Genomic DNA, 26,031 nt, shown 5'->3' with positions numbered 1-26,031 from the left:
ACCCACACACTTTGTGTGGCCTTGGTCTTGGGGGTAGTAGCAGCAGTGGGCCCCTCCCATAAAAGACCAAAACACTCTTTTGCTAAAATTGGTCTATTAACATCACAGGAACCAAACACTGCCCACAACAGACAAAGAAAACAACTGCAGATGATTGGACTGAAGGAAAAGTGACCAAGACATGAGAGCAGGGTGCACACAACACACATAGGAGATATCCTTGAAGTGCCAGGTTCTGGTGAACAGCACACTGAACTGCAACGAACTATAGGATCTCTTCCTCATGAGGCCATTCCTTTCAAGAGCAGGAGATAAGCTGACCTTCCTAATAGAGTAATAGAGTGAGACAAAATGAGGAGACAGAGGAATATGTCCCAAATGAAAGAACAGGAAGAAACCACAGCAATAAACCTAAATGAAATGGATATAAGCAATATGCCTGATAGGGAATTTAAAGTAATGATCATAAAGATACTCACTGGACTTGAGAAAAGAGTGGAGGACATCAGTGAGACCCTAAACAAAGAGATAAAAAAAGAACCAATCTGAGATGAAGAATACAATAAATGAAATTAAAAATACACTAAATAGAATCAATAGGTTAGAGGAAGCAGAATAAAGATTTAGTGACTTGGAGGACAGAGTAATGGAAAGTAATCAGGCTGAGAAGCTGAGATAAAAAAAAAAAAAAGAACTATGAAAAATGAGAATAGACTTAGGGAACTCAGCAACTCCACAATACACAATAACATTTACATTATAGGGATCCAGAAGAGGAAGAGAGAAAAGGGAGCAGAAAACCATCCTAATTATAGGAAGAGAATAGATACCCAGATCCAAGAAGCACACAAATCCCCCCAACAAAGTCAACCCAAGGAGTTCCACACCAAGATATCTAGTAATTACAATGGCAAAAAGCAGTGATAAGCAGAATTTTAAAAGTAGCAAGAGAAAAGAAGACAGCTATATACAAAGGAAACCCCATAAAGTTTTCAGTGGCTTTCCCAGTGGAAACTTTGCAGGCCATAATAGAGTGGTATGATATATTCAAAGGGAGGGAAAAAAATCTGTGGCCAAGAATACTCTCTCCAAAAGGCTATCATTCAGAATAGGAGAAAGAAAAGTTTCCCAAACAAACAAAAGCTAAAGGAGTTCATGACCACTAAACCAGCCCAGCAAGAAATGTTAAAGGGGGACTCTGAGTAGAAACAAAAGATCAAAGGTAATAAAAAGAAAATGAGGAAGCACAAAAGCAGTAAAAATAAATATATCTGTAAAAATCAATCAAGGGACTCACAAAATTAAAAGATGTAAAGTATGACACCATATACTTAAAATGTGGAGAGGAATAAAAGATGGGGTCAAACATAAGCAGCCATTGACTTCATATAGACTGCTATATGTAGAAGATGTTATATACAAACCAAAAATCAGTAATAGATTTTCAAAAAATAGAGGAATCCAAGTGTATCACTAAAGAAAACCAGCGAACTGAGAGAAGAGAGTTAAGGGAAGAAAAGATCAGAGAAGAACTCAAAAACAAGTAGCAAAATGGCAAGTAAGGACATACCTATCAATAATTATTTTGAATGTAAATGGACTAAATGCTCCAATCAAAAGACACAGGGTGGCAGAATGGATAAAAACACCTAAGACCCATCTATATGCTGCTGTAAGAGACTCATTTCAGACCTAAAGACACCTACAGATAAAAGTAAGAGATTGGAGAAATATTCAACATGCAAGTGGAAGTGACAAGAGAGCTGGGATACCAATATTTATATCAAAGAAAATATACTTAATATACTTTTAAACCAAGATTGTAACAAGAGATAAAGTAGGACACTATATAATCATAATCATAAAGGGGACAATCCAACAAGAAGATATAATAATTGTAAATATTTATGCACCCAGCATGGAAGCACTCAAACACATAAAATGTTAACAGCAAACATAAAGAAACTAATCAATAGTAATATAATAATAGTAGGGGACTTTAACACCCCACTCATATCAATAGTCAGATCATCCAAACAGAAAATCAATAAGGAAACAATGGCTTTGAATGACACACTGGCCAGATGGATTTAACAGATATATTCAGAACATTCCATCCTAAAACAGCAGAATACACATTCCTTTCAAGCGCACACACGGAACACCTTTCAGAACAGATCACGTATTAGGACACAAAACAAGCCTCAACAAATTTAAAAAGATGGAAGTCATATCACACATTTTGTCTGAGCACAGTGCTATGAAACTAGAAGTCAACCACAAGAAAATATCTGGAAAGAGCACAAATACATGGAGGTTAAGTAACATGCTAAACAATGAGTGTGTCAGCCAGGAAATAAAAGGAGAAATAAAAATGCACGTGGAAACAAATGAAAGTGAAAACATCATGCTCTTAAAACCTTAGGGATGTAACCAAAGCAATTCTAAGAGGGAAGTTTATAGCAATATAGGCCTACCTCCAGAAGCACGAAACAGCTCAAATAAACAACTTACTCTTACACTTAAAAGAGCTAGAAAAATAACAAATGAAACCCAACTCCAGCAGAAGGAAGGATATAATAAATATATAAATAAATACACTTAAAGGAGCTAGAAAAACAACAAATGAAACCCAACTCTAGTAGAAGGAAGGAAATAATAAAGATATAAATAAAGACAGAAATAAATGATATAGAAATGAAAAACGACCAGTATATCAATGAAACCAGCTGTTTTTTTGAAAGATCAACATAATTGATAACTATTTAGCTAGACTTATAAAAAAAGAGGAAGAGAACCCAAATAAAATCATAAATGAAAGAGGAAAGATAACAACTGACACCACAGAAATACAAAGGTTGCTAAGAGATTATTATGAAAAATACATGTCAACAAATTGGATGACATAGAAGAAATTGATAAAGTCTCAGAAATGTATAACCTACTAACACTGAAGCAGGAAGAGGTAGAAAATTTGAACAGATTGAATATCAGCAGTGAAATTGAATTAGTAATCAAAAAATTCCCAACAAACAAAAGTGCAGGACCAGACAGTTCCACAGGGGAATTCGGCCAAACATTTAATGAAAAGTTAATATCTATTCTCAAACTTTCCCAAAAACTAGAAGAAAAAGGAAAACTTCCAGATTCATGAAGTTTGATCATGATCCTGATGCCAACGCCAGAAAAAGAGAACTATAGGCCACTGTCTCTGACGAACATGGATGCAAAAATCTTCAATAAAACATTAGCAAACCAAATCCAACAATATATTAAGAACACCATTCACAAAAGAACATAGACACACACACAATATATTAAGAACACCATTCACAAAAGAACATAGACACACACACAATATATTAAGAACACCATTCACAAAAGAACATAGACACACACACAGAGACACACAAACACACACATCACCCACTATGAACAAGTGGGTTTATTCCCTGGATGCAAGGGTGGTTTGATATTGGCGAATTAGTCATGATACATCACATCAATAAGAGAAAGGATAAAAACCATATGATCATTTCAGTACGTGCAGAAAAACCATTTGACAAAGTATAACATCCACTCGTGATAAAAACCCTCAACAAAGTAGGTTTAGAGGGAACATACTTCAACATGATGAAGCCCTTATATGAAAAACCCATAGCTAACCTCATACCTAATGGGGAAAAAGAACCTTTCCCCTAAGGTCAGGAACAAGACAAGGATAACCATTTTCACCACTCCTGCTCAACATAGTACTAGAAATCCTACCCATACCATCAGACAACAAAAAAGAAATAAAAGACATCCAAATAGGTAAGAAAGATGTAAAACTTTCAGTCTTTGTAGATGACATGATGCTATTCCACCAAAAACCAACTAGACGGGATAAATGAATTCAGTAAGGCCGCAGGATACAAAATCAGTGTGCAGAGATCTGTTGCATTTCTATACACTAATAATGAAAGTGTATAGAATTAGCAGAAAGAGAAAGCAATAAAACAACCCCATTTACAATTGTACCGGAAATAATAAAGTACCCAGGAATCAACTTAACCAAAGAGGTGAAATACCTGTACTCTGAAAAGTATAAAAATGAATGAAAGAAATTGAAAATGACACAAAGAAATGAAAAGACATTCCTTGCTCATGGATTGGAAGAACAAATATCATTAAAATGTCTATCCTACCAAAGTAATCTAGACACCTAATGTAATCCCTATCAAACTACCAACAGTATTTTTCACAAAATTAGAACCAACAATCCTAAAATTTTTATGGAACTATAGAAGGCCCCAAATAGCCAAAGCAACTCTGAAAAAGAAAAGCAAAGCTAGAGGTATAGTAATTCCAGACTTCAAGTTATATTAAAAAAAATGTAATAATCAAGACAGCATGGTACTGGTACAAAAATAGACACATAGATCATTGGGACAGAATGGAAAGTCCAGAAACAAACATACAAGTATATAGAAGGCAAGGATATGCAATGGGAAAACGACAGTCTTTTCAACAAAAGGTGTTGGGGAAACTGGACAACCATATGCAAAAGAATGAAACTGGATCACTTTCCTACACCGTATACAAAAATAAACTGAAGATGGATTAAAGGCCTAAATGTGAGAACTGAAACCATAAAAATCCTAAAAGGGAGTACAGCAGCAATTTCTCTGATGTTGGGTAAAACATCTTTCTAGTGTCTCCTGAGGCAAAGGAAACAAAAGCAAAAATAAACTATTGAGACTATAAAAAAAAAAAAAAAAAGCTTCGGCAGAGCAAAGGAAACTAGCAAAATGAAACACAATGTACCAAATGGGAGAGGATATTTGCAAATGACATATCTGATAAAGGATGAATATCCAAAATATATAAAGAACTGACACAACACCAGAAAAGTACAAATAATCCAATTAAAAATGGACAGCAAGACATGAACAGACGTCTCTTTAGAGACGACATCTAGATGGCCAAGAGACACATGAAGGATGCCCAACATTGCCCAGCATCAGGGAAATGCAAAACAAAACCACAGTGAGATATCACCTCACACCTGTCAGAATGGTTAAAATTAAAAACTCAAGAAACATTAAGTTTTGGTGAGGACACAGAGAAAAAGGAGCCCTCCTGTACTGTTGGTGGGAAGGCAAACTGGTGCAGCCACTGTGGAAAACAGTATGGAGGTTCCTCAAAACATTAAAAATAGAGCTACCGACAACCCAATAAATTGCATTACTGGGCATCTACCCTAAGAATATGAAAATACCAATTTGAAAGGATATGTGCACTCCTATGTTTATTGCATCATTATTTACAAATGCCAAAGTATGGAAGAAAGTAGCCCAAGTGTCCATCGATAGATGACTTGATAAAGAAAAACTGATATAAATATACACATGCACACTGATATATTATACAATACCATATTACACACATATACACACATATATAATGGAATATTATTCAGCCATATAATAGATTGGAATCTTGTCATTTGCAACAACACAAATAATCTAGAGAAAAATATATGATTTCACTCATATGTGAAATTCAAGAAAAAAAATAAAAAAGAAAAGAATAAGACATACAAAAAACCAGTTCTCGTAAACAGAGAACAAGTAGGTAGAATGATGGGTGAACAGGTGAAGGGCACTAAGCGTACATTTACCTTGATGAGCGCTGAGTAATACATGGGATTGGTAACTCACCGTACTGTACACCTGACGAATACAGCGCTGTATGTTAACTACACTGGAATTAAAATTTTAAACATAAATAAATAAAGTCTAAAACAGATATATCCTAATTTGTTTAAAAGATGCTTGAGATCTACCACCAGGTAATCCTGGGTGCAGGTATCATGTCATTATTCGTGTGATGTTACTTGTTTCCTTCTTTCACATGTTTTTCAAAGATCACCTGGGTTTTCAATTGCTCCCTCTTCCGTGGGGCACTAGGAGACTGTGAACACGCCACCCAGAAGAGATCACCCCTCCCTTTAAAGTAGTGTTTAGATGTGCTCTTAACATACCTAACATTTATATTAGAAAAACGTTAAATACGTTAGACCAATGTATTATATTAGATAAAATCTTACATTGGATGCTTGTGAGTCTCTCTCTAAATTCTAAGGCAGTTGAGGATATTCTATTAAATTTTATAGTTCATAGGTTTAATATAATACACTGGTACAGTGGATTCCTCATAAACATTTACTTAATGAACAAATGAAATACATGCATTTTTAACAACTATGAAAAAGTGTGTTTTTATGTGAATGTTGTTTTTAAAAGGCTTTTTCAACATCAAGAAACTGCATTTATCCAGATTTGTTTATGCCTCTTTTATCCATTTAATTATCAAAATGACTAAATTTAATGTTGATATGCAACCTTCATACTTAAAGCTGCATGGTGCATATTGGAAGGAATATTCTAGATTACAATGATATTTGTTATCAAAAGATAGCTAAGAAAGAGTATGTTATAGAGAAAGATAAAGATGAAAACTAAGAGTCAAAAATTTCACCAGAATAGACTTGGATTAAATTTGGGGACACGTGTTTTACTTGGGGATATGGGTATACATTTCCAATAAAATAAATCCCCCCCAAAAAAAAATAAATAAATAAAATAAAATAAATCCCAAACAATTGGCTTTAAACTGAGGTGAAACTGAGGGTAAATGGGTATATCCTGGATTAACTAACCACTTTTCTAGCCCTAAAGTCTCAGATCGATATCTTATGTCTCCTGAATGTCATGGAAGATGCTGATCTGTCACGGAAGGTCATATAATAACAGAAAATATTGATTAAGCAGTTACTGGGCCCAGGGTTATACCGAATGTTTATTACATAATCTCATTAATATTCAAAAATAAAACTCTTGACTTAGTTACCCATTTATTCACATTTTGTAGTTGGATAAATTAAGAATAGAAATCAGTAATTTATTCAAGGTTACATTTTTGTTGAAGCTAGGACTGAGTCAATGATCCTAACCACTATAATTTCACAAACTAAAAATTAGAGAAGAGGGAACAATTTATTTATTTATTTATTTTACAAAATAAGTATTACTTAAGCTTATTTTGGCCTAGAGAACAGAATAATATAAAGAGTGAAATTAATAACCTCAGTTTTAAGATTAGCCATGCTAGAAAATACTCTATTCTTCTTAAGACACATGTGCCCATCTTTAGCGGCAATGCGACCATGCATTTCACTGCTATTAACCATGTTTACAATCATGGATTTAATAACCAAAGTTCCAAAAATGTATCTTAGTAAACAACCAATAAATAAAAACTGCATGCACAAAAGTTTTCTTTAGGATTATTCATAAGTTAAAGTTTGAAAACACCCAAATTTCCAATATTATAAATATGTTTGAGCTAATTATGACACACATCCCATATAATCATATAGTAGAGAGCATTTCAAAATTGTTTTTATTAAGACAAGGAAGTAAAATGCATAAATATTGGAAAAGAAGAAGTAATACTACTGTTATTTCCAAAAGACATTACAATGTTTGCAGAAAACCCTAAGGAAACTATTCATTTTTTTTTTAATTTTTATTTATTTTTTTTCAAAAGCCACAAGAAATAATAAGCAAATTTGGCAAGGTTGCAGGCTTTAGGTCAATATAGAAAACTCGAGTATATTTCTAGATAGGAGGGGTTGGCGTTCTTTTTCTTAAAGGGCCAGACAGTACATATTTCAGGCTTGCAGGTCACAGTCTCTGTCACAAAAATTTTAATTCGACCTTTGTCGTGGAAAAGGAACCACAGACCACATATAAGCAAACAGGCCTGGCTATGTTCTGATGAAACCTCACGCACGAAAGCTTAGCGCCGGGCATGCAGGCCACAGTTCGTCAATTCATGATGTGTCTGTGTGTGTTTATGCAACTAACAACTCAAGTGTGAAATTCAAAAAAAAAGAAAAAGAAAAACTTTATTTATAATAACTAAAAGGTAAAATATGCAGGAATAAATTTTTTAAGAGACGTGTAAGATCTCCACACTGAAAACTACATAGTGAAGGAAAATCTTAAAAGACCTGAACAAATGAGGAGCTACACCACAGACATGGCTATCAAGACGGCAATTCTTTCCAACTTGGTTTATATTTTTAAAGCAATCTCAATCAACCCAAATCCTAAAAGACTTACTGCAAAGCTATAGTAATAAGATAGTGTGGTATTGGCGCAGCAATAGGCTTATAAATCAATACAACAGGCTACGGAGTCCAAAAAGTAGATGTTTAACTTACACAGTCAACTGATTTTTGACAAAACTGCCATGGAAAGTCAGAGGAAAAAGAAGTCTTTTTACCAAACAATGCTAAAATAGCTGCATGAAAACAGCTAAGCCTAAACCGTACCTTACATCAATCACAAAAATCAACTAAACATGGGTCCTAGACTTACCTAAAAGAGCTAAAATTATTAGTCTTCTGGCCAAAAATGTAAAACTTTGTACTATTGGTTTTAGCATAGATATCTTAAATAAGGCATAAAAAGCACCTACTCTGATAGAAAAAATTAATACAATTGACCTCTTCAAGACGAAAATCTTTCAATTTTGAGAGACAAGAGGATAAAAAGGCAAACAATAGACTTTGAGAAAATTTTGCAAAACATACATCTGAATGATGGGCTTGTCTCAGAATATTTAAAGATTTCTTACACATCCATGATAAGACAATGCAGGTTTTTGAAAATGGACAAGAGATTTGAATAGATGCTTCGCAGAAAAGGCACACAGATGGCAAATAAACACACGAAAAGATTGCCAACATCAGTGACCATCAGAGAAATGCAAATTAAATCAATCCCAATAAAAGGCTTTACAGAGGCAGTTTACCTCCCTAAACTCACCTCATCCTGCTTTGCCCCTTATGACCCCAGCAGAGCCACCTCCATCTGTTTTCTTGCTCTGGAACACACCTAGCATGTGCTACCTCAGGGCCTTTGCACCTGATCTTCCTGTGTCCGGAACACGTGACTCCTGGATAGCTCCCGCATGTACTCCTTTTAGGGTCCTCGCTGCATTTCAAATGTCGACGGAAAAGTAGAACTTCCCTCACCGCCCTATTTACAACAAATTCCTTCTCTGCCTCCCTTCTCCAAACTCCCCGTTCTTTGCTTTACTCTTTATTTGCTGTAAAAATATCACCATCAACACATACTTGTTTGAGTGACGATCTGACCCTAACTGCACTGTAACGCAAGCCCTATGAAACAGGGACTTTGGCTCTTTAGTTCACTATTATTCACTCGTACGTCTTGTAACACCGCCTGGTAAATGGTAGGTGTTTACTACCTATTTGATGACAAACACACTCTCACATTAGAGACAGGCCATCTGGGATCACCCCTTCCATCTCTATCTACAGATATTTGGAACCTCCGTGTATTTTCAAATGTAAGAAGCTGTTACTATGAAATGGGAAGAAAGTGCTGACCAACATTCAGACAGAATTTTCCATTTGTGAATCATTCGTACTAATGAGCATTCGAGATTAAAATAAGGACAGCCGGCTCCCCTGAAAGCACCTTGAAGAGCTTCTCATTGTTTTCATTAGTTCCGTTTTGCCTGTTTGTGAAAGATGCTCTCACGTCACTTACCCGTGAAGGAACAGATAATCAATGGTAACAGCGCACACAACAGGTAAGTATCTCTTGAAAGATTTTCCTACTAGTTTTTATGCATTTTTATTATGAAATACAGACTAACCAGGAACATATGTTTCTATCTTCCTTTTAATTTGGCACAGATAGCTTTGAAGTAAGTGAATATTTGAAAATTGCTTTACCAAACACGTCAATTGTTACATGTGATGGTTATTTAGTATGCAATTCGTGTGATCCCTTCCTTTCGCTAAGAAAAATCACTTGAATTTAACTAAACATCAGCTACGATTCTCGAATTTCCAAAATCCGTGTCACTTTTCTCATCTGAAAACAAGCACGACAAAATAAGCTTCTGAATCTAAGTACTGTGGTTCCATCTTGGCCTGAAATACCTATCACAGCCCTGTCTTTGTTCTCCACCCACCCTTCACCCCAGGTGTCTATCAATTGGCCAACAAACTCATGGATGCTCAGGAAGTTTGCACGATTCATCGAAATGTCCTACATGATACTGCAGCACTTACTGGAACACAAATTTTCCATACAGATTTCTCAGCTCTTCGCACACACTCTGAGAAATCCCTGATAGCCTATCAATGTCAAAACTTAAGAGAACGTGGTGGGAACCCGAAGAACCTCTACAAGGATGGAAATTCAAAAATCTACTCAGCCAGGAGGCAAGGGGCCTAACTGCTCTGCGCAGGGACTGGATTTCTGTAATCACTTTAGTCTCACTATTGGTGGAAGAGGGAAATGTGACGTTTCCCTCCATGTGGCATGGATGCAATTCTTGGTCTGCCTGCAGTTTACACAATTAGCTTCCGACACGTGTGCACACTGGGAACGCAAAACCAACTACTTCCCACCCACAGTCCTTCCTGCTTTGGTGTTTCTGAAGCCTCCGCCGACACAGTGTGTCTAAGTCAGCGTCCACATAGAAGCCCCTGATACTCCACCATCCTCCTCTTCGGGGCCTGTCTTACTTGAGTTTGTCGCATGTAGACCGCTGACCCATTTTTTCCTTATCACAAACTCTGTTTTCACCTCTTTCAGTTGGCACGACCACGTGGCGGCCTGGAGAGGTGATACTGAGCTTCTGCTTCATCGTCATCCTACTGGGGTAAAGCAGCTAAGCAACCGAAGACCCTCTGCCTCCCTCCCCTTGGGGGCCCACTCAACTGCGCTCCAGGCCTTCCTACTTGAGGAAGGAAGAGCCAGACCTGCCCCCGCAGGCCCCCGCACTGCTTCCTGGCTTCGGAGTTGGCCTGTGTTCACATCTTTAACATTGAAGAAGCCTTTGGCACACTTGGGACGAGCCAGGTATTCCTAATCTGATGTTTTTTTACATCCAGCAGAGTGGAGGCCTCTTCACTGCTACTCCACTCCACCTAAGGGCATTTGAAGCATCCCACGCACAGGAGTTCAAATCGCGTGCAATTAAGGGAGAACCTCGTGTCTTTCAAATCACCTCCCAAAGGCTTCAAGATTCGCCTCCTAAGCAAGAGCGTGTGTTAATTTGAATTAATCACTCGCCTTCGTTGCACAAAACGTTAGAACTAAGTTTCCTTCCCTTTTGCCTCTTCCCCAAATCGCTGCCTCCTCAAATATAAAAATGGAACCCTCTGTATTGTCACGGCAAGTGGAAACCACTGAAAAATGCCTATTTTCCATTATGTTTATCCCAGTTTCTATATCAAGGTAGCATTGGCATTTAGGTAAATCACTGTTGAAGTCAGAAACAGGTTTTTGAGTTTTGGGAGAAACAGAGGAGCAGCTCTTCCTTTATCCTGGGCTGATTGGCATGTTTGCTGAGAAAGAGGACTGTCAGAAAGGCCCCTTTGGATCCCTGTTCTACAGTGAGAAAATATCATCAAATAACTTTATTCAATAAGTAATTACTCCAACGTAAAACCAGTATTAATGCTTATATTCCTACAGTCCTTTATAATTTATCATGATAAAAGTGAAAGGAAGCTTTTGGGGAACCAGAGTATATGTAGCTTTTCGTGAAAATTAGGCCTTTACATTAACAAGCCAAACGCCAGAGGATTCATTTAGTTTTTTGTTTTTTTTTTTTTTTTTCAAACGGAGTCTACCTCAAAATTTGCATCCTCTTCTTTCTTATCACATACGCGTTGCTGAAGGAACTTTTTTATTTTTCTTTTCTTTTCTTCATCTTTCTTGGTTTCTGATTCCCTCCAAGAACATCACGGAGCAACCATAAAACCTAACGTCACCCTTTTTGTCTCCATTAACACTTGCTTCAGAGAGCTCGATTGTTCCTGCCTACCTACATTATCAATAGATTTGCAGATTACTCCAGGTGTAGACGCCAGATTAATCTGCGAGAAAATTCCACCAAACTTCCCGCCTTTGGCCAGGGAAGACTACTAGATACTTTGCAGATCAATATACATTTGCATGATTGATATGTGGCAGCAGACGCATTTGAACATACAGGTATCTCCTAATTACATAAGAACCTTCTAGGACTTTTCCAGGCTTGGGAGGATTTCGGAGACACCCAGGTTATGAGCGACACCCAAATTATGAGTTTTGTTTACAGCTGTCAGATGCAATATCTGAAACAGTAGCATATTTAATAGTAAGGGGGAAAAATGTTTTTGAATCCTTGTATTTGATTCCCTGGTATCCCGACTTCTGAATGGCCAGCTCTTGACTTTGGGATCCAGAGAAAAACCATGCTTCCAATGCTGTGTAGGATGCCCTGCTCTAAGACCTCTCAGCCTCAGCTACCTAACCTGGTTCCATAAATGCCCTCTGGGACTCAAGAGCGGTGGTTTGCACATGGTTGTGTGTGTTGGAATCACAAGAAGTGCTTCATAGAATGCAGATCCCCAGGCAGTCCAGCAAATAGGCGATTTTTAATAAAATAATTCAGGTGATTACGATGCGGGTGGCCTTTCTGAGCATGCTCAAGGGAACTCTGTGCATGAATATGTGAGCACCTGGGGGGCTCAGGTGGTTGAGCCTCTGCCTCTGGCTCAGGTCATGATCCCGGGGGTCCTGGGATGGAGCCTCACATTGGGCTCCCTGCTCTGCGGGGAGTCTGCTTCTCTCTCTCCCTCTGCCTCTCCCCACTCGTGCTCTCTCTCATGTGCACACACTCTCTTTCAAATTAAAAAAAAAAAAAAAAAAAAAGATTTCCAGCAAGCTATGGAAGGGATAAGTCAAATTCATGAAAGGAAAAACACTAAGATAAAACTATCTCAGTTCAGGTATCCCAGATCAGAAGAATATTCAGGCCTTCATGTCAAAAGTAGGCCTTACAAGTATCTATTCGTGGAAAATTGGTAGTATAAATGGACATTTTGGAGGGACCTCTGCATAAGTATATTATTTGTGAATTCTTAGAAAGGTCACAGAGCCTAGAGAAAATGCTTATGAAATCTCAGGCTTGGGTTTCAAAATTCTTGGGGAAAGAAAGGAATTACAAAGGGTATTAAATATGACCAGACAATACTAACTACAGTGTGAATTGTAAAAATTATTTTTTAACATGTGAGATACTATATATAAAGATAAAGATATATATATCAATAGATATAGATATAGATATATAGATATTCAAACAAATTTGTACTTGCTTTTAGAAATTGAGACTATTCTTTAAAAAGAATGGCAAATCCACATAACCTACAGATATCACCCACACTTTTTTAACTCGAGAGTGCAGGCTGGTTGCCATGAAAATGGAGCAAACCCACAGAATGATGTCAAAATATCTCCCGTCTTCTACTCAACACTCTCAGGCATGAGGCACTAAAATCAAAACATTTTTACCTACAGAGGTGGAATGTAAATTTGAAAGCGGAAGGTTACAAATCTGCCTTTGTTTAATGCAGTACAACTTAAGTCTCCAAGGAAGTTTACCTCCTCGAGAGCCACAGGCCTTCCCCCTAACTCTTCAGGAGGATCGGGCTTCTCAGTGGTAGCTCCCCTCAAGTCCTTATCCCAAGGATGACATTTGTGACTCCACCCTCAACTGATTTCTAAAATATGGGTCAATGGAACGTGTTACCTTACTCTGGGCTTCAGCAAACCAAGGTAGGCCAACAGGAACAGCCTAGCTTAAAAATTCAGGAATATACTTCAGGTTTTTACTGGATTAGCATAGAAAAGAAGCAGAAGACACTGAACTCATTATAGTAAAATGTCCTGAAAATGCTCCTAAAGTATTTTTTAACACTTATCAGTGGCAAAGTGTTGCATAAACCAAGACTAATTTAGACGTCTTTTGGATATGAGTTTTAAAATAGTTGCATGCAGAAAGGTGCAAAATGAGAGGGTTCCGCGGTGATTTTTTTGTGTGTGTATCTCAAGAGAAGCATTAGCTGATGATGACAAATAGATAATTAGGATCCTCAGCCTCAGAGATGTGAAGAATGTTGTGATTTTGCAGGGATAGCCATGAAGCTCCATTGTGAGTCACTCCTCATAGTGTGGAAAGATCTGCACTGGTTAGAAAGGCTGAGAGGATAACTATAAGCTAATTTTAATAGCTTTTGGTCAATGGCAAAAGATTGGAAGCATAGAGCCAACAATAAATCTTATTTTGCAATAAACAATTTTATCACTTTCAGGATTGCATAAATATTTAATTGTAATCCTCTTGCACACACATTCTAGTGGCTTAACAGAAGATGAATAAGAATATAATCATCCATGGATACTTCTCCCAAATGAGCCTAATGCAAACAACTAAAGAATCATCCTTCTCTCCTTGCTCAGTGAGTACAATATAAAGTACACTTTAATCAGTATTCTATTATTATTAATAACTCTTAGGGTTTCATTATAAAACACAAGAAAGAAAAACGTGGATGCTGAGATTCTACAGTACTGTTAAGAAGGAAAAGGGTAGGAATTGAATAAAGAATTCTGAAACTAAAAATCAGAATTTTATGAAGCAGAAGACAGTATCAGAAGAATCCAGGTCCTTAACCAGGTTTTGTATAGAAAGGTTCAGCGGAAATGAAGTAGCCCTGTTATCTCCGTAACACGGTGGGAAATCGGGACAAAAAGTCCAGCCGCCACCTATTTCTCACAAAAAATGTCTAAGTCATTCATTCTCAATTTCATCTATGAAAGCCCAGCACATACATTTTGAACAACCAGCCATCAAAGTATGAAAAGCTGCTCTTCATCCAGCCCCATCAAGATGGAATTGCTCTCTAGGCCCATCATGCTATTTTCTGCATTGACTGAGGAAGATCAACACACGTTTTGCAAGAGTAACTTTAAACAACGTGCAGGAGAGCAATCTAGAAAACACAGAAGACCGTCTCTTTTTTTAAAGATTCTATTTGAATTCAAGGTAGTTAAAATATATTGCATTATTAGTTTCAGGGGTAGAATTTAGATTCATCACCTGTGTACAACACCCAGCGCTCATCACAACACATGCCCTCCTTTAATGCCCATTTCCCAGTACGCTCTCCCCTCCAGCAACCCTTGGTTTGTTCCCTGTAGTTTAAAGTCTCTTATGGTTTGCCTCCCTCTCTGTTTTTAATCTTATTTTATTTTTCCTTCCCTTCCCCTATGATCATCTGTTTGGTTTCTTAAGTTGCCCATAGGGGTGAAATCATATGGTGTTTGTCTCTTTCTTTCTGACTTATTTCACTCAACATACTAGCCTCTGGTCCCATCCATGTCACTGCAAATGGCAAGAGTCCATCCTTTCCGATGGCTAATCTTCATTCCAATGAGTGTGTGTGTACAAATACATTGATGTGGATACATACGTGCATATACCCCACACATAGAAGAGCTTCTAATAAAACCATGATAGAAGAAGTAGATTACTCCAAAGGAGTAGATTACTACCATTCGCCTTGTAAACACCATGAAGGTGATTTCAACAATGTTGTCACTAGTCCTGAAAGTAGTGCTCGGAAATGAAAGAAAACAACACGTAAGAGTAGATTTTGGATGGTCTCATAACTTGCTTCTTCATTAGCTGTTATATTTTCACTGGTTCATGAACTGAACTTCCAGTTTTCCTAACATATCTTAGGTTTATAAACTCTGAAGCAAATAGATAAAAATGTATGCATTATTATTTTTTTAATTTGTATATGCATCAAACACATACTCTGCACTATCCGTGACTGTCTGCCAATACTTAAAGGACTTCTGGTTGTGACATCCATAATCTCCCGATATAGGCCCTTATGGTTGTTGTGGATATAACCCTAATATTTTATTTTTATTTTTTTAAAGATTATTTATTTATTTATTCACAAGAGACACACAGAAAGAGAGAGAGAGAGAGAAAGGCAGAGACATAGGCAGAGGGAGAAGCAGGCTCCATGCATGCAGGGAGCCTGACGTGGGACTCGATCCCGGGTCTCTAGGATCAGGCCCTGGGCTGAAGGCGGTGCTAAACCGCTGAGCCACTGGGGCTGCCCAAACCCTAATATTTTAAATGAAATAACTATTTTATTACTTAACAAAGTTTGTGAACTAAGTTGTAATAATGTGCCCTTGTTAAAGATTTTTTAAGTGATTGGATCCTTAATTGAATAGCCCATAACAGAAAATTTTAAAATATGTTATGCAGGCTAAAAAAAAAGTTAATGGTATTAATAATGCAACAAATTGACATATGTTATCCATATTGAATTTTCTAGGAAAATGGTCAAAATTAATAAATCAGGGCAGTAACTGCCCAGGGCAAAGATGATGATGATGATGATGATGAACAAAGTTTCCAAATAATTTTCATGTATTTTGAATATTTTCAAAGAAAATACACAAATTCATGACTCAGTGACATACCCTTTTATAGCTTAAAATTGTGCTCAGAGCATATTAATAGCTTTAAATATTCAAATCCAGTGGTTATTATACTTTCTATTGCAAATCTTCTAAATTTTCAGTTTCTCTCACATATTAAGCTAACAAACGCCTTCAAGTAAGAGTTCTACTTTCTTTAGCTGCCAATTCCACTCTTCCTCAATCCTTGCTCTACTCATGTTCTAACAAGAGTCATGACCATCAGCTTCCCACAGAAGTCCATCCTCTAGTTTACACTTTTTCTACCCTCATTCTCCTACTTTTAAACTTTAAATGGATTTTCATAGTAAACTTAGTAATAAACAATAAATAAATTTTAAAAATTAAATTTAAAAAATAAATTATTTATTTTTAAATAAATAAAAAACATAGTAAACTTAATCTTCTAATATTATTTCCCATATGATGTCCTCTATAATCTTCCTAAGCCTCATTAATTCTTTTCTTCCTAATGCTTCCATAATATTTTATTCATAGCACTTATATGCTGAATATAATTAATTATCTACTGTGTATCATCCCTGCTAGTTTGTGAATTCATTGAAGACAAGGAATGCATCTTGTTCATTTTATTTCACGCAATCTAGTAATGATTTATCAAAACAAAAACCAAAATCAAGCATGAACATCCATCAACAACAAAAATCTAGGCATTTTCACTACTAATTTCAAAGTTTGAGTCATAACACAATGACATTTGCAAGCAGTCAATTGGTTCCTTATAAATAATGACAATCAGAATACATATGTGCAGAAGCAGTGCCATTTCCTATAGAAGCACATACCATAAAAAATGAAGAACCCGTGTACATAAAATCATAAAGTTTGACTTAGAGACCTGAATAAATGGAGAGAAGTAGTAAATCTTAATATTGAAAGCTTACATTTGAAAGATGTATATTCTTTAAAAATTGATTTATAAATCCAATGCATATCCACTGTAGTCATAACTACAGCAGGATTTTTAAATGGTAAATGTCAAAATGATTCTAAAATTCATATTGAAATGAAGATATGTAAGATTTTGAACAAGAACAAAAGAAAACTTTTGCAACTGCAAGCTAAATAAACTAGAACAATATGATAGAAGCTCAGAAACTCAGAAGAGAACAAAAAACCAATAAACAGAATCAAATCAATTTCCTAAACTTTGCATGAAGATGAAGATATCATTTGAAATATATGAATAAGGAACCCCTTTTAAATAAGATGGAAATAATTAGTTAAAAATGTATTAGTGTGAGGTGCACCTGGGTGGCTCAGTCAGTTGAGCATCTGACTCTTGATTTCAGCTCCAGTCATGATCTCAGGGTCGTGGGGCTGAATCCTACTAGTCCTGCCCTCAGTCCTGCCACTGAGTCCTGCCTTCCTGCTCAGTGGGGAGTCTGCTTCTCTCTCTCGCTCTATGTTTGCTCTTTCTCTCTTTCTCTTTTTCTCACTCTCTCACTCTCATTCAAGCAAAATAAATAAACAAATCTTTAAAAAATAAATAAATAAAATTTGAAAATAAAAAAATGCAACATTACTGCTGGGAATTTACCCCAAAGATACAGACGGAGTAAAACGCCGGGACACCTGCACCCCGATGTTTCTAGCAGCAATGTCCACAATAGCCAAACTGTGGAAGGAGCCTCGGTGTCCATCGAAAGATGATGGATAAAGAAGCTGTGGTCTATGTATACAATGGAATATTCCTCAGCCATTAGAAACGACAAATACCCACCATTTGCTTCAACATGAATGAAACTGGAGGGTATTATGCTGAGTGAAATAAGTCAATCGGAGAAGGACAAACATATGGTCTCATTCATTTGGGGAATATAAAAATTAGTGAAAGGGAATAAAGGGAAAGGAGAGAAAATGAGTGAAAATATCAGTGAGGGAGACAAACCATGAGAGACACCTAACTCTGAGAAATGAACTAGGGGTGGTAGAGGGGGAGGTGGGCAGGGGATTGGAGTGGCTGGGTGACGGGCACTGAAGGGGGCAGTTGGCGGGATGAGCACCGGTGTTATGCTATATGTTGGCAAATTGAACTCCAATAAAAAAAATTTAAAATTTTAAAAGTAACATTTTCAAAATCTTCAGATAGAGAAGTCCTTCTAAGTGAGATAGAATCAGAGAACAAGGAAGTTATAAAAGGAAAAACTAAACATATAAATTGAATGATGAAAAGCATCACAAAGGAAAAAAATTGACATAGTGTAAGAGAAAATTCTGTTAAAAGTGTGCTACAAAGTGAATTAATATCCCAATATGTCCAAAATATACAGGAAAATATAGTAGGAAAAATATTTTGCCCATTTTCTGTTAGATTTTTAATCTTTCTTTTTTTAATCAGTTAATACTTCACAAAAGAAAAAATACAAATAGCAAATGTGTATGAAAAGATGAACAAGCAAATTGAACTAGTACTGTAGCAACTTATATATGCTATTGGACTGTCAAAAACTTAAAAGATGTATGTGACTCATCATCATGGAGGGTTTTGAGGGGATGGACACTTTCATACATGGTTATGGGAGGCTAAAATGGTAAAGTTTTTGGAATACAATTTGTAATCTTTATTCTTTATCAAAAAATTTTATACTTTGTGAACCCCAAATTCCACTTGCAGGTATCTATCCTATAAAAATGCACATATACTGGGATCCCTGGGTGGCGCAGCGGTTTGGCGCCTGCCTTTGGCCCAGGGCGCGATCCTGGAGACCCGGGATCGAATCCCACATCGGGCTCCCTGCATGGAGCCCGCTTCTCCCTCTGCCTGTGTCTCTGCCTCTCTCTCTCTCTCTCTCTCTCTCTCTCTCTCTCTGTGACTATCATGAATAAATAAATAAAATCTTTAAAAAAAAAAGAATCATTTAAAAATGCACGTATATACATCAAAAGACTATTCAAGGCTACTCATGGTAGTCTTAATTGTAATAGTGGACGATTAGAAACAATGGAATAAAGCTCCCCAGACTAACTTGTAGAAATCAGTCAAGAACAGAATGCAGTTCTGTTCATATATATATGTGTGTATGTATACACACTATAGGGAAATGTAAAGTATATATATAAATATATAAATATAAATATAAATATATAAAACTATATGGAAATGTAAAGAAAAAATGGCTGGATTTATGCACACCAAATAATAATTTTATCTGTGAGGAGAATAAACATGATGAGAAAGTATGAAAGAGTATGTATTGCTCTTTTTTTAATCTTATACAATGAGAATGCACGCATGTGGTTTTTATGTATTTAAAAACAACTATAAAAAGAGTACCTAAGAATATGTTGACTTAATTGCACAAAAGAATAGTAGGCATGAAAGCTTATAGTTTGAATAATCAATAATTACTTACCAAAGCATGCGACAGATATATATACCAGCACAGTCTTGTGCTAAAGACTAAGTTAGGCAGTAGTAACACAAGGATGAGACAAAGCCCTAAACATCATCAGGGGCTCGGAAAGGGACTGAGCTGCTATAATACAGATCCACAGGATGTTACCTATTCTTACTAGAGAAGACAGATTTTAGGCACCGGAATGTATGTGAATCTTTTTTTTTTTTTTTTTTTTTTTTTTTTTTTGTGTGGCTACTAATATTCCCACAGGTAAGAGGGGTTGGGAGTGGGAAGGAATTTCACATAATGGGCAAAGCCACTCTGACCTGAGGTCATGGGCTCTGCTGGGCCATGTTTGCTGTTGAATCTCACCCCTGCCCCTCACTTTAAAGCTGTGCAACCTTTAGCTAAATGACTTAGCTCCTCTTAACCTCTATGTCTCAGCTATAACATGACTAGAGTAACCACCTCCATTCCAAGGGTTTACTGAGAAAACTGCACAAGGCCATTCATAAAAGCCTCAGCATAGTACCTATAACATATGTTTTAATAAATATTTGCTTTTCTTCCTCTTGTCATCTTTAAAGAAGCCCAAAAGAGCATGCCATGCTTCAGAAACTGAAAGAAGGTTGATACAGATTGGTAGCAAAACTATGAAGCATTTACTAGGAAACCGTGACCTACGAGAACCGTCAACGCCAAGGAAGTGCCGGGCATTTGGCTGTCTAAATCTGATTCTGTGTTCATTCACTTGCATACTAATCGGACAATTATCTCATTATCAGTAAAACAAATTTTAATATACATTCAGTGAGATTTGCATATTTTCCTGGTGAGTTTGTACAAATGACAACGAAATTATTTACTTCAAACACTGAAGGCTTCCAAAACTGAAATTGAAAGCAGTGTTCTATTTTAGTCAACTAGGAATTTAATTTAAAAAAAAGAAATTCATCCACCAGAATTAAATAAAATATTCCATTAAAAATTAATTTAATGCAGATGAATCAAAGACCCCCTTCCTTTCAATTTTCATCTGCCCTCCGACTTTAGGACATTACTACTCATATGCTTTCTTACCATCTTTGCAAACCCATAAGAATTCACATGAATACATATATATATATTTTTTTATATTTTTACTATTGCTGATACATATATTATTTATTACATATATTATAATATTATATATATGATATGTATAACTATAGAGCCAGGCAATATGGAAAGACTGAAGGGATTTTAAACAGTAGTTCACATGAATATATATACAATAAATATATGATATTTATATGTATGTATTATATACAGCAGTAATAGGATCTCTTATAACAAAAGAGTTAATAGCATTGGGCTCTTTTTTTTTCAATATTTAAGAGATTTATTAAAGCATCTTATCACAAAGATGGAAACACATACAAATTAGAAACATGTAAGCGTCATTTTCCACAGTCAAGTTAAAATGTTATATATTTTTCCTGTTTTCACAGCTGAAAACTTCAGATCTTATACCTGACTCACTCACCCTGAATATTTAATTCATTCTTCCTGAAAGTATCCAAGGTAGCAAATAACCAAAATGCAAACTATTATATAAAGAAAGTGCAAAATTAAAAAAGAAAATGTGTAGAGAATACCCCCTCCCCCCCTTAAAGGCAAACAATGGCACTTTGCTCTTGCTTAACCTAGATTGTCTCCAGAAACTATTAAAATATAACAACCAAAAAAAAAAAAACCCAAAAAAACAAAAACAAAAAACCCCAAACCTGACTTCCTGACTTTGAATAGATGTCCAAAAAGCTTGTTAGTGTTTAAAAATAAATGCTTAAACAAAGGAAAATGTATTTTATATCAAACAAGTTTGAAGAGCCCTGTATTTCAGCATTCTGTAAAATAAACAAGACAAAAAGCTGGTATAGGGTTTATTGACAAAGTCTGTAGCCAGACTACCTGGACCAAAGCTCTGCTCCTGTCAATGACTAGCTGCAATCGTACCCTTAGGTAAGATACTTATCTGTGACCTCCCTGAGCCTGTTTTCTTACCTGTAAAATGGAAATAATAATAATACCTATCTGTACACCTTATAAGGTTGTCGTGAGAATTAAACAAATCACGACATGTACAACAGTTAGAACAGTGTCTGCACCCTCATGAGTGTTTAAGTAACTGGTCGTATGCGGTTTCTTCTAGTTCCCAAACCTTTCTTAGTGGTGTTCTCAACATAATTCTCTCCTTTTTTCCTGCTTCTCTTTCAATCCAATGTTACGTTAAGTATACTGTCTTATTGGCTTTCTGTACTTTTTAAACTTCTATGTCAAAATAATCTTCCTCTCCTACGGAATACTCAGTCTTTATGTCTTACTGTAGAGTCAAAGCTACATCTTTATCATTACCTTGGACATTGCTATCTCGGTGGGCCTTCCTCCAGCACTATTATTTCTAAATCTTTGCCCAATACTATCAGATTATTAAAATTAAAACTGCATTTGGATGTGAAACAATTCAAAATGCTAAAAGGACTGAGTTTATTATACTGTTTAATCACAACATTGAGTAAATACCTTGGGTTTATAATCAACATTATTTTAAAGAAATAATTGTTTAGTGACTATTCAAAGGAATAACTCATTTTAACATTATAAGTCTAATGATGAAAATAATGTAAATATTACTCTAGCAAATACAACTAAAAGCTTCTGCTATAAGATTGATACACATTTTGTCCAGAACAGCTTTACTCTGTGGAATATTTATTTCTGTCTTGCAGCACAGGCTTCTCATAATGAATCACATTCAAAAAACATTAAAAAAAGATATACGAGTATACGTTAGGAAAAAAATTGCTGTTGCTTGAAGGTATTTTCCATCAAAAATTAAATATGGCACAATGGTCATTTTGTAGAGTTCATTAATGAAATTGGGAAGGGATTATTAATCTCCAGTGTTAAATTGAACTTACAGTCAAAATTGATCAAGCTTCTCCTGACTCAGAAATACCCTATGGCTACTATCGATCAAGAGTTTGGGACACTGATTATAATTCATATCCAAATACAAAAAAAGTGAAATAGAAATTATTTTTAAAAGCATTCTTATTCAAAACATGCGGTATTTAGCTTAATAGAGGAAGCCTTATGGACATCAGTTATCTTGTGAAGATCCACTGGAAAACATACCTGGCTAGGCTGAAGGCATCATCGATCAAACCCGCTCTGTTACTGACAGAGAGAACCTATGAGATCAACAAGGAAAAAAGAAAAAAAAAAAAGGAATCCTTTAGGATTAAAATGGCAGGTGTTCACATATCGAAACAGATCTTCGATGAGTAAATCCAGTTTACCTGATGGTTCCTGATTAATTGATCAATTAATAATCTCCAATTCCTTAAATCATAGTTGACTCTAAAATAGCCAGTTTGATTGATGTTCCCCAGCAACCAGCTTCCTTTGTCCAAAGTTATCCTGTGGTGTTCTGAAAACAGCATTTTGGGGGGGTAAAACAGATTTTAAGATTTATGGGTTAAAATGATATGAAGTATATTTTCTAAAGAACAAATACTACAGTACCAATAATTAAAAGAGAACTAACTCCATCACAAATACCTAATTGAAATCTACTCTTTCATCAATTCACCATTATATCTAGAACTCATTAGAAAACCTTTAGTTGGTGACTCATTGTTACCTCGATTAATTGTTTTCTTACAATTAACATTTTTTGTTCTTGATTAAAAACCCCATTACCCATACACAACGTTCTTCTCAAGATGAATGTCACCAAGAAATCTCCTGTATTCATGTGGCTTCTAGTTAGATTGTACTTGAGTATGGGGCTAGAATACGAGAAAAGGTTTTAGGTGCACATTCTACTTATTTTATTCAGTAAGAAAGTGATTAAAACAATAAGGCTCATTTATTTTAAAGTCACTATTGTTTCTTGCCTTTTCTCTTGTGCTTTTTGGGAAGTACTAATAAATAACAGACTTTCCAGCATCATCAATAATGTTGGAAAAAGGAAACTCATTTGTTTAAGATTCTAATATTTCTACATATAATTAGAACGAAGATAATAAATTCTGTTTATTGGAATCACTTTGGAAAATGGTAACTTGATTATATTCCCCAGCTAATTCAATTAAAGGAAGCCAGTAAAAGCAATCTTATAACATATATTTAACTCCTTCAAATGCGGTACAGAGAACTCCATTCACCTTAATGTCGGCCTCTGTTGACTTTACAGAACCACAGCTTACAATTCTAATCATTTTGTGGATGTCCTCAGGATGCATGGTTCATTGGAGTTACAAAATGTGTTAAGTTTATTTAAAATTCATATTTTACATACACACACACCGCAGTCTACCTAATTTCCACAATGACACGAAACCAGAAAATACAACACAGAACCCATCTGCGTCAGTTCTGAGTGAGACACACACTCTCCAATTCTCACTTTATTATCAAGGTTTCTGCACATGAGGCTATGAGACAGGTTTTCTTTTTGAAACACTGCATCTCAAATCTCAAGTGGAAGCCACACACAGGAAGGGGGCGTGACCATAAAAGTCACTGGGTGAACATTAATGACTATTAATTGCTCAGGTCTGGAATGGGGTGGGCTCCTTAATCTCATGCATGTTACATTTTGCCAATTTTCATAAATGTACAGTAAAACCAAAAATGTATGCTGAAAAATGTACTCTTTTTTTTTTTTTTTTTTTTTGAAAAATGCAATCTTTAATGTTCCCAATAGCACGTCAGCCTTTGGCCTCTTTTATAAATAGTATCTATTGGAACAGATAAAGAAATGAGCTCAGGGATGCCTGGGGGGATAAGCCAGTGAAGTGTCTGCCTTAGGCTCAGGTCGTGATCTGGGGTCCTGGGATTGAGCCCCATATCGGGCTCCCTGCTCAGCATGGGCCTACTTCTCCCTCTCCCTCTGCCTGCCACTCCCCTGCTTGTGCTCTCTCTCTCTCTCCACCCCCTCTCTCTCTGTCAAATAAATAAATATGAAAAAAAAAAAACAATGAGGCTCAGACAGGTTAATCAAATTGTCCAAGAAATCTGGAAATGGTCTGTCTCCGGTCTCCTGACTCCAGTGTCCTTTTTACTGTATTTTACTTTATTGGTACAAGATGGGATAGCATTTTTATTGTGATACAGTAGTTATTTCTCACATTTTTATATTGATTTGAAAAGGAGGGACATAGCATTGGAAATAAGAATTAGAACGGGAAGAAGACAGATTTTTGTTCCAGTTCTCCTAGACTTAAATGTTTGAACTTAGGCCACTCATTTGACCCAAGGGTCAAGCAATAGCATTTAAGGTCTCTTCCAATTCTGTGACTCAATGGAAGAAGAAACTGTTTTCCTCAGTTTGAAATTTTACCCAGCTTCATCTATGCTACTTAAAAAAATAAATATACCAGATACTGCTCTAGAACACTAAGTTTCCCAACTTTCTGGTACTTTGTTTTTGTATATTTTTCAAAACTTTAATGTAATTATCACCACAATTGCTTTGAAGCATTGGAATGCCCCCCCCCTTTTTGTAGATATACAAACAAAATCAACAAAAATATGACATTTTATTTTTTTAAAGATTTATTTACTTATTTATTCATGATAGAGAGAGAGGCAGAGACACAGGCAGAGGGAGAAGCAGGCTCCATGCCGGGAGCCCAACAGGGAACTTGATCCCGGGACCCTGGGGTCACGCCCTGGGCCAAAGGCAGGCGCCAAACCACTGAGCCACCCAGGGATCCCCAAAAATATGACATTTTAAAAAACTAAAGCTTATGAAGAGGGATTTTAATGAATCATGTCCAAATTCAGTGGGAAAAAAATTAAGATTAAAATATTGAGGATACTGTTTCTCTTGAGTAATCCTAACTCTATCTTGAAGAATACTAAGATTTTTATAACAACACGTATTTAAATTGTGATTAAATTCACTTGGGTTAGGCGCTCAGTTTGGCAATATGTATACTCAATTCGCTTGGGTTAAGAATAAATTTGATCACTTTTATCTAAAAAGTGGTTATTTTTTTGAAGAAATTACATTAATCAAGAATCGAGATTAATATATGAATACATGACTTAGGTTTTTACAATTCTGAAATAGTCAATGGAATCCTATGATATTAGATATAATTTTTAAAGTCATTTCTTGTTCACATTTTAGGGAGCTGGCACATTTTAACCTCACGTGATACACTTGGCTCTAACTGGGTGTT

General features: G+C 36.0%; 1 protein-coding gene across 1 annotated transcript in view; it reads right to left on the bottom strand.

The window, feature by feature from the left end:
- The window catches only part of TRHDE (thyrotropin releasing hormone degrading enzyme), a 371,390-nt gene that overhangs the window by 54,659 nt on the left and 290,700 nt on the right, over nucleotides 1–26,031 (bottom strand). The window contains exons 11-12 of the mRNA XM_072843285.1: nucleotides 23,137–23,267; nucleotides 22,973–23,028 (exon numbers count right to left, since the gene is read on the bottom strand). Of these exons, the coding sequence (XP_072699386.1) occupies nucleotides 22,973–23,028; nucleotides 23,137–23,267 (187 nt within the window). The remainder of the gene's footprint in view (nucleotides 1–22,972; nucleotides 23,029–23,136; nucleotides 23,268–26,031) is intronic.

This window comes from Canis lupus, chromosome 11, assembly GCF_048164855.1.
Source record: "Canis lupus baileyi chromosome 11, mCanLup2.hap1, whole genome shotgun sequence".
NCBI lineage: Eukaryota > Metazoa > Chordata > Mammalia > Carnivora > Canidae > Canis > Canis lupus.
The sequence above is the reverse complement of the archived record's forward strand: the minus strand, read 5'-3'. Positions and strand labels throughout refer to the sequence as shown.